At 38.4% G+C, this 10,682-nt stretch overlaps 1 protein-coding gene across 2 annotated transcripts in view; it reads left to right on the top strand.

Annotated features, from left to right (window-relative positions):
• Positions 1–384: 384 nt before the first annotated feature.
• Positions 385–10,682, top strand: part of LOC110864344 (alpha-ketoglutarate-dependent dioxygenase abh1) — a 44,003-nt gene continuing 33,705 nt past the window's right edge. Inside the window, exons 1-2 of one of the 2 annotated variants that reach the window (XM_022113391.2) lie at positions 385–498; positions 838–1,074. In XM_022113391.2, coding sequence (XP_021969083.1) covers positions 433–498; positions 838–1,074 — 303 coding nt within the window. In that variant the 5' untranslated portion in view covers positions 385–432. Of the gene's footprint in view, positions 499–831; positions 1,075–10,682 lie in introns of both variants that reach the window. The other variant, XM_022113390.2, reaches the window with a different exon arrangement.

Raw genomic sequence — 10,682 nt, 5'->3', positions numbered from 1 at the left:
GTTTCTAATTAACAGAATTACATATAATATTGTTGGATAATCTTGATGGGTTCGGGTGAGTACAGGTCAAAGTTAGAAAGTGAAAGTTGGGTTGGTTCCACAAAAACGGGAGAACATGGGTTCATTTAGCATGTTTTTTTTTATGTTTTCTTATAATAAATTGTAGTATTCTATTCTCATTTCCAACACCCCTTGTAATCGTTATTTTGAGTTGAGAAATAAACACAGAAAAGAGTCCCAAATTGTGTCTATTGAGTGTGTCGATTCTGAACCCACAAAAATGACCGAAATTTAAAAAAAAAAAATGTCTAACCGAATATGTATATAAATATTTATGGTGGGTGGGCTTGAGATTGGGCTTATTAGGTCAGGGAGTTCTAAATATTCAAGCTATGTCATTACCATGCCAGCCATTCTTGTCAAAGAGTAACAATGATGTTGAATCGTTCTAGCTGCTACCACCGACTAATCAGACCCATAGTGTCTTCATCTTTTGGGGTGAGCATCTATCATATATTCATATGCTTTATTTTGCTTTGTTGAGTTTTATTTCAAACTTAGATTTGTTCTTCTTTCCACACACAAAACCTCCTCATCTTTTGTCTTTTGTTTAAGTTTTACTCCAAAATCTATGTTTACTTTTAAAGATGTTGCCTTTGTTCATGTTGTTTGACGCTAATCTGTTGTTCTTTCAACACACAAAACCCTAAAGATGTTCATGTTACTCCAACATTTAGTGTGTATGTGTGTTTACTTTTATTTCATAAATAAAACTGTTTAACTTGAAGCAGCTTTAATATATTATGGTAACACTAATTTTCATATTCAAAGGTGCAGGACGCAATTCATGGCCGTTTAAGTGGAATGTTGAAGAAGCGGTATCCCAACACCAACACCAACACCAACACGTCTCCTCCCGACATTCAGGATGATGAAACAGAAGCTCCGTTTAGTTTAATCAGCCCCTATTTGAGCACATCTTCATGGTCTAGGTGGAGAAATCTATTGCCGGAACGTAAACTTCTTGGATCAGGAATGATGCTCATAAAGAATTGCGTCAACCTCATGGGCCAGGTAATTTTTTTTTCAACAACAATGCATGCAATGGTCTTTTACATGTAGTTGACCACCCAGATCTATCTAATGTTTTAGGTTGAGATTGTGAACATGTGTCAAAAGTGGGGTGTGGATCATGGGGGTTTTTACCAGCCAAGTGGAGCCAAAGTTCCACTGCATATGATGTGTTTTGGTCGAAACTGGGATCCAATTACAAGGTATGACAACCCTTACCGGAGTGATGGTTCTGAACCACCACCGATTCCCGATGATCTTTCTCTATTTGCTGAAAGCGTAGTTAAAGATGTCCGCTTCCTTTTGTATGAGGACAAACTTCCTTTAATGTGCCCGGATGTTTGTGTGGTCAATTTCTATTCAAAATCCGGTCCGCTTGGCCTTAGCCTTCATCAGGTTAATTACTTCTCACTTGCACATACCTATAAATGTATGTATGCTTAATTCCAGAAACGATATAGCTATTGTTATGTTAATGAATAATTGAGACTTAACATCATCATAACCCGTTTGTAGTTGTAGGTAAATTATCTGAAAAAGTAGAGTTAATTTTTTGTAGGATTGCGATGAGAGCCTTGATAGTCTCGAAAGAGGATTGCCTGTGGTTTGTTGGGATTAATCTTGATCGGGTCGGTTACGGTTCAACATACGGGTCACGGGTGATGGTTATGGATCTGAACGTTTTGTTAATATTGGATTGGTTGGGGTTTGGCCGATTCATAAGGACCTGTACGTTGGTGAATTATATGCATGTGGTTAATTAGAGAAGTAGTCTATTTAGTTGACCGATTCTTAAGGATAGGAATTAGTTTTTTATTAGTTTTATTATTCCCACGTTTGTAATGTTGTGGCTATTTAAAGCCTTTGTTTTATTGAATAGTATAACCTTCTGCATATTATCATTTATCTTTGAGCTACCAATTCTCTAATATACATACTTACGTGAGAGTGTGATTGTGAGTGTATTGTGGGACCTGAACCAACATTTGGTATCAGAGCGGGTGAAGACGGTGTAGCCGGTTTGAGAGTCGTGTTCGGGGAAACGGGGGTGCAGCCCTCTAAACTGTAACGGCTGAAGAGAACGAAGAAAGGTGAGACGAAAGAAAGAGTTCGCAGACCGATTTCGCAGACCGATGCCGGCGAGTAAAACAAAGCCATAATTGATTGGTGGCTTGAAAGAAAGACCGAAGAACTCGCCAGGAAGACCGTAGGCGTGAGGAAGACCGTTACCGGAGAAGACCGCGCCGTGCAGACCGAACGGCTTGAAAGACCGCAGCCGGAATGTTAATTCTGGTGGGAGAAAGAGAAGACTGAGGTCGGCGAGAAGACCGGCTGCACACCGCAGCGAAGACCGAGACCGTCACCGGAGTAATAGAAACCGGTGAGAGACCGTAGACCGAAAGAAGCGTTTCTTGAAGAATGCTTAGACCAAAAGGCCAGAATTGTGAATCCGAGACCGAAGAGGTTCACATGAGATGGAGACCGTGGGTGTGACAAAGACCGTAGGTTTGCACCAAAGTAGACCGAGAAAGAAAGAAAGAAAGACGAAAATTGTGAACAAAGACCGAAAGAGTTCACAATAGACCGAGTCGTGAACGAGAGACCGAAAGCGTTCACATAAGAAAGAGAAAGGCCGGGCCCGCGTGGTTCGTGAAGCAAGAGCAAGAATCGAGTCATATTGGTTCGTAGAAAGTAGAAAGATTGAGTCTTAATGATTCAAATAGCAAGAAAGTTGAACTTGGATTGAGCAAGAAAGAAAGAGCAAGTTCAGAAAGCATGAAAGTTAGCAAGAAGATTCGACAAGCAAACAAGAACGGGTTCGAATCAAGAAAGTTTTGCAAGACTGAAGACAAGCCAAAAGAAAGAACCGGATCAAGATTAAGGGGGTGAATGTTGGGATTAATCTTGATCGGGTCGGTTACGGTTCAACATACGGGTCACGGGTGATGGTTATGGATCTGAACGTTTTGTTAATATTGGATTGGTTGGGGTTTGGCCGATTCATAAGGACCTGTACGTTGGTGAATTATATGCATGTGGTTAATTAGAGAAGTAGTCTATTTAGTTGACCGATTCTTAAGGATAGGAATTAGTTTTTTATTAGTTTTATTATTCCCACGTTTGTAATGTTGTGGCTATTTAAAGCCTTTGTTTTATTGAATAGTATAACCTTCTGCATATTATCATTTATCTTTGAGCTACCAATTCTCTAATATACATACTTACGTGAGAGTGTGATTGTGAGTGTATTGTGGGACCTGAACCAACATGGTTACCATCGCCATTGGCGACTCTGTAGAATTTTTGTTTCGCGACAGTGATGAAAACAAGTTACACGAGATTTTGTTGGAATCGGGTGATGTATTGGTATTTGGTGGCGAGGATAGACATATTTTTCACGCGATTGAGAGAGTCATTCCATTATCATGTCCTACACAGTTAGTTAAAGCAACCAGGCTTGCACAGGGCCATCTAAACCTTACTCTAAGACAGTTTTGATCCTTTCTTCTGGAACCCTTTAGGGTTTTCTGTCTCTTGTCTTCAAGATCTTGTTGGTGAGCCTTGTTTGAGTTTCATCTTGTCATGTTGGTGCCAATGAAATATTTGTCCAGTTATCGTGACATGTTTATTGTGACTGTGGCAACTTATGCTTTCTTTTACTCTTAGTTTTAATTTGAATTTTCTCGAATTGTGTCGAATTCGAACTTGTGGTGATTTATTTCAGATTCTGTTTTTTCGCATGTGATTCTTACATTGTGTTAACTAACAAGTATATAATTTAGGTGTTGATTTTGACTTATCTTATGTTTTTACATATGACAATTGAGAGATAATGAATTCTGTATTTTATTACAATACACTTAGTCCTCTATATATAAGGAAGGAACAATAAAGGAAAATAACACTACAAGAATAGATTATATGACTGATAATCATGCTAAAAATTAGACTAATTAACATATATATTTGGACCGAACAATAAAGGAAAATAGCACTACAAGAATAGATTATATGGACTGATAATCATGCAAAAAATAGACTAATTAGCCGGGTGTAGATGACTTAAAACAAGATGTCTAACATAAGCCAAGCTCTATATCTTAGCCCCAGGGCCGGCCCTGAGAAATCGTATACCCTGTTCGAGCTCGAAGAAATGCGCCCTTGGGCCTTAACGAAATTGGGTATTAGGCTTACTATAGGTCTAAATCTAATGCCAAAGGAGTTAATAACTAATCTAAACCATAAGAATAGTTTTGTTAGGGGGCCTATGTTGGTGTTTGCATGCGTGTACCATATTAAAACAATATATTACATATACATACCGGATTTTTTTCATAAAAAATGTGCCCTTCAAGATATCGGGCCATGGCCGGTGGTCCTCCCCGCCCACCCTCAGGGCCGGCTATGCTTAGCCCACTTGATGAATTTATGGAATTTTAGACTTGTGCACATATGGAAGTTACACTATTCGATTGCTTTTGTTGCTGCACAAACAAAAGTCAAAAATATTATTAACTAGTATTAAACACCCCCCGCGTTGCGGCAGGGACGAACACTAATGCCACACTACTGTCAGCGACCACCAACACTGAAGTTGCGGTGTTAATGCAAAGAAATTAAATCGAAACGTAAAACATAGAATAAAATAACCACGTTGATCTAGGACTTGCGCGTTACGATGAACGCGCGTCTATTTTTTCGCGTTTGACAGGTTCATCGTAATCTATATATAATATATATCGTTACCACTATACAAACCATAATGCATACGTTACAACAACCATTGCATCAATATATTGCAAATTATATTTATACAAGATTTTGGCTAAATTAATTAGATTATTATAAATAATAATAATTTACAAATAAAACAACACAACTTTGAATGGATCAAACCGATTGAATATTGTAAGATAATGAAACCATTATTTGATTAGGGTAAAGCCACTTAAGCACGTACAATTTACAACCATACATGCATACAAAACATATTGAATTTGCTAAGGTAATGAAACCATTATTATTTGATTAAGGTACAACCACTTAAGCACAACTTACAACCTATATTTGATTAAGGTACAAGTATTTAATCACAACTTACAACAAAACATGCACACAAATGTTTCAAATTAATAGTATATAAATATAAATGTCTAGACTTATTTTAACGACGATCTTAGTTTGGATGCTCGTTAGGGACCTACGCGCCTTACGATTCGACTTGGACTAAATAAAAAAATATATTTTAACGACGATCTTAGTTTCGACGCTCGTTAGGGACGTACGCGGTCGAAATCCATAACGAGTCAAAAATATATAATCTTTTTATTATTTAGTCGATGTCGTCCGTTACGAGCGTAGGTCCGTTACGCGCGTCGAAATCCGTAACGAGTCAAAAATATGTTGTATTTTTATTATTTAGTCGACGTCGTCCGCTACGAGCGTAGGTCCGTTACGCGCGTCAAAATCTGTAACGAGTCAAAAATATATTGTTTTTTTATTATTTAGTCGATGTCGTCTGATTATTATTTACTGACTGGTTTCCTTTTGTGCAGGTATTTTCACAAGATGATATCCACTTCCATCACCGCTTGAAACAAGAGCCGGGAGTGGTGTACGAGTGGTGACCTGTTTTACTTATATTGCCTCTTGTATAAGAGGACGTGCGCTCTCGCACATTGGTTGGCGCAATACTTCACCTCCGCGCATCATCGACAAAAGCGCAGATTATTGTACGGCGGCGCCTACGTCACTGTGACAGCCCTTTCGTTGGGCTATCACCCGGAGACTGACCCGCGTGTAGGCAAGGCGATACAGCTGAAACAGATGGGGATGAACACGATATTGGGAATGCAAGTTACCAAAAAACTCCCATGCGGGAAGCGGTTTAAGGGTGCGAACGACCAGCCTTACGCGCCTATGCAGCTGCCGGCACAGTTCGAGCTGGTATATCCCCCGCGCGATCTGGAGGTGCTGGAGCATGAGCCGGACATGTACATTCCGGAGCCACCACAGCCGCGTGGACCACCCGGGGCGCCTCAGTTCCCACGACATGTTGGGCCCTGTCCTGCCCCATCATATCAGCGGCTACGTCGCGATGTTGACAGGCTGACGTATGTGGTGGAGTGGATGACACATCGTTTCGCCTGCGGAATGGCATCAGCAGCATGAGCAAGAGGAGCAGCAGCAGCAGCGGGAGCAGAAGGATCCGCTGCCATAGTATTTTATCTTTTGTTATGTATTTAGTATTGGAATCGTATATACGTCTATCAAACTTATGCTTATATTGTATATCTTTTGTGATGTGACTACCCTTAGTATTTAGTCATATATTATAACTTTTGTTTGTATGTACAAACTTATGCTTATATTGTATATATTATATTCAGTCATATTGTATCTTTTGTTTGTATGTACAAACTTATAATATTATCGGTATAACGTTAACAATATAATATATTCGAACCTTATATACGTCTATCAAAAAATTTTAACGGTATATAATATTATCGGTATAACGTTAACAATTATATATTTTAAGCGATTAACGTTGGAACCGGTTGAGAATTTATACCACGAATACACCAAATGACCAAAAAAATTCTGAAAGGTTATATATGCTACGTATAGCTCTATACGCAGCATATATAAACTTTGTGAAAAATTGATGCCTCAATCCTACCAAAATGACCCAAAAATTCTGATGGTTTATATACGCTGCGTATAGCCCTATACGCAACGTATATAAACCCTTGTTTTCTGTGCAATGATTGCTGATAAGGCTCTGAAACCCATGGCTTATATACGCTGCGCATAGAGTTATACGCAGCGTAGGTAAAGGTAGGGTTTGTTAGGGTTTGGTGTGCAAATAGGAAACATGGTGTACCAATATGCACACCCATTTCTGATATAGTTTCTAAATCAGTTAGTTCAGGGGCGGATATATATAGAACCAAGGGGTAGCCTCCGCTACCGCTTGGTCGGAAAATTTTTGACGTTTTTAGTGTAAATTTTGGAAAAATTTGACGTTTTTTCGATTTCGTTACCGCCTATTTATAAAACGTTACCGCTTGGTCGGAATCCTAGATCCACCACTGAGTTAGTTTACGTTTCTATATACTGCATAATTGTAATTCATGAATCTTCGTAAGACCTATTAAGTTGTTATTAACTCAAATATGTAGGTCTTCTATATGAGGCTTTGGTGTCTAGATGAATATTGCTATTGTGAATGAGGCTATTCTCATAGAGGAGTCTACCCCCCAATGGAAGGTTGTTTTCTCTTTCAAGTTTTTTTTTTCAAATTTTAGTAGTGGTATTTTATTTTACTTTTATGCCTTACACAAGTACTAACTTATGTATTCATGTGTGGTTTTAATTGAGTAAACTTGTGTGAAACAGTAACAAGTAGATGTTTAACGGGTTTCACCTAATACAACGTTGCCGGTGAGAACGGTTTGTGAGTAATTATTTCAGTTACATGCGCATGAAATTTGATAAAATTTGCTCTAGTTTTAAGTTTTACTTGCAATTTGAAGGTATGGAGTTCCTGAAGTGATGGGTGTGATTTGTTGGCTGTTGGAGTGTTGGTGCACTTCCAGTAGCATATGAAACATCTCATGTGGCATTGGTTCATGGGCCAACTTCAAATATGGATAACCCTTTCCTAGATAATCATACAAATTTGTGCTTTAAATTTGATTACTTCTTTTCAGCTTCATTTTTTTACAAAAAACATCCATAGAAAATTACTATACTTTGGACTTTTAGCTGGTTTTTGCGTTGTTTAAGAAGTACCCTCCACAAAAGGTATGTTACTCGGCTTTTGAAAACTAGATATACTTGAGGTATCCATTCATTTTCTTCCAGGTTTGGTGATGAAATCTTTGTGTTTTCATTGATATTTACATTGCAGATCTTTTCATCAATGTCCTCTTCTTCCTATGCTTCGGATAATCTCATGCACATGGATCTAACTACATTAGTGAGATTCCCAACACACTCATCATCTGTTTACTTTTACTATTTGTTTAAATTGAAAAAAAACATACACAATAATGCAATATATAGACAAACGATTGGTATTCCCTGTTGAAGTAGTGACAACTCATATGGGTTTGGTTGCTTTGTCATTGATACGGGATTTAAGTTGTTTTTGGTAATAAGCAGGGGCGGACCTAAAGAAGGTCCAGGCGTAGCACGGGCTACGGCTAAACTTTTTTCCGGTAGTATAAAAAAATTTTAATTTTCGATTTTTATACTAAGGACACCCCTAAACAACTACGAGGACACCCCTCAAAAAAATTTTCACCGAGAAGGGAGAGGGAGAGCAGGAGAGTGAGCTCAGGTTGTGTGTGTGAATGGTTTGAAGATGTTGAGTTCTCTTTGTTTGTGTGTGTCTTGATAATATGCAGGGGAAGTGAAATGGGAGGGAAGGTGTCACGGCCCCCGACCCGGTTTGACCCGTTTCCGGAGCCGCGGGACAGAAATCCCGTGATATTTATTTAATTGAGTTTAGCAGCGGAAATTTTAACATCAGGATCGTTGTAAAGCTAAAACTTTTCCCGATTATTTTATTTCACAATTCGGGATAAAACCTCGATAATTTACAATACATAAGTTTAGTGATAAATTTTTATTTTAAAACATATTTCTTATTTTATACTGAGCCACTATTTTAAGCTTGAAATGCTCCCCAGCACTTTTCCTGATTTACAGCAGATCACCTGAAACATGTTTGAAAAAGGTTTTGTCAGCGGGGAAATACTGAGTGAATCATTCATTTTAATGAAAATGACACATTTTATGATTATTCACAGTGTTAAGATCTTTTACGCATGTTTCTGATATCAACCAACTACCTACAGTATTTGTCACTCGACCGGATCTGTGACAGTGGTCATATCACCATTGGCTGCCCCAATGAATGACGTAAATCAATTAAAATTAGGTTCGCCCACCTAAAATGATTTAAACTGTAGTAATGTGCACAATACCCCACATACTGGCTGTAATTTGGTGATTACATCAACTTAATCACTGTAATTATAATTCTGAAAAATAATTTGGAGTATTGTAAAACAGTTGATAAAAAGAAGAATGACTCACATTGCAGATTTAGTATGGCTAGAATATGATTTAGTCCTGTTAACCTAATTTCAACAATAATGCACACAAAACAGGATTAGTGGTCAATACAGCAGTTACGATAACTCACGAGATCAAATTCTCACAATAAACGACAAAGTGCTATACTTCAACTCATTTATCGAATTAACGACAAACGACAAAGTATCACCCTAATGTGGGCAGCACTTAAACATTCTTTGGATATATTGATCTCGGAAAATGAATCGTAATAACGATCGAGTAATTACCCTGTTCCGCGGCAGCACCTCGTGAACAATGGGTGTTTAATTGTGATATAATAGCCTAATATCGACGTACACAAAGAGTTTGGTCGACGTTTTAATATCATCAGTCGACTGCCAAGGTCGGCTATTTATAGTGCAATTTGAGACTCGCATACGGACCGTATGCTGGATTCCTTACGATCCGTAAAGGAACCGGTTGGCTTACGGTCCGTAAGGACTAACCCTTACGGTCCGTAAGGGGTGTGGTCTATTTCGTAGACTAGCCTTCTCAGTGGCATAGGCTTGATGATTCAGAACTTTTCGAAAATTCTCACATAGACAACGAAAATTTTAAGATAAATATCAATTAGGGTTTAGCCCCCCTGAGTTTTAGGGGTCCTGATCCTGATTCCGATTTTCCCGGAAATTTTAGGGTTAGTGCGGAATTACTTGGGTGTCTCAATTAGGGTTTTCTAATTGACTAATTATCATTCTAATTATTATTTTTTAATGAGAGTTGTTACATCCTCCCCACCTTAGGAAAATCTCATCCTCGAGATTTACTAAAACAGATGAGGATACTTGCGCTTCATTTCTGATTCCAGTTCCCAAGTGTATTCCGGTCCTCTCTTTGAATTCCATTTGACTTTTACCAGTACAAGTCGCTTATGTTTGAGAAACTTGATCTTTCGGTCTTCTATTTGTAAAGGTTTTTCTATGAATTTCAATTTTTCATTTACCTCTATGTCTGGAAGAGGTACTACCAGGGATTCGTCTGATAAACATTTCTTGAGGTTGGATATATGAAATACATCATGTATTCCAGCTAGTTCTTCTGGTAGCTGTAAGCGATAAGCAACTGGTCCGATTCGTTGAATCACTGGAAATGGTCCAACATATCTTGGACTCAGTTTTCCTTTCTTACCGAATCGTACTACTCCTTTCCAAGGAGATACTTTCAATAGTACTTTGTCTCCTATCTGGAATTCGAGTGGCTTGCGACGATTGTCTGCATAGCTCTTCTGGCGATCTCTGGCTGTTTTCAATCGTTCCTTGATTTGAGTTATCTTGTCTGTGGTTTCTTGCACAATTTCTGGACCTGATAATTGACTTTCTCCTATTTCTGCCCAACATACGGGTGTTCTGCACTTGCGTCCATACAGTGCCTCGAATGGAGCGGCTTCAATACTTGAGTGATAACTATTGTTATAGGAGAATTCGATTAATGGTAAATGGTTATCCCAATTACCTCCAAAG

Source organism: Helianthus annuus, chromosome 6 (assembly GCF_002127325.2).
Source record: "Helianthus annuus cultivar XRQ/B chromosome 6, HanXRQr2.0-SUNRISE, whole genome shotgun sequence".
Taxonomy (NCBI): domain Eukaryota; kingdom Viridiplantae; phylum Streptophyta; class Magnoliopsida; order Asterales; family Asteraceae; genus Helianthus; species Helianthus annuus.
Note: the sequence above shows the minus strand (reverse complement) of the source record. Positions and strands in the feature narration are given on the sequence as shown.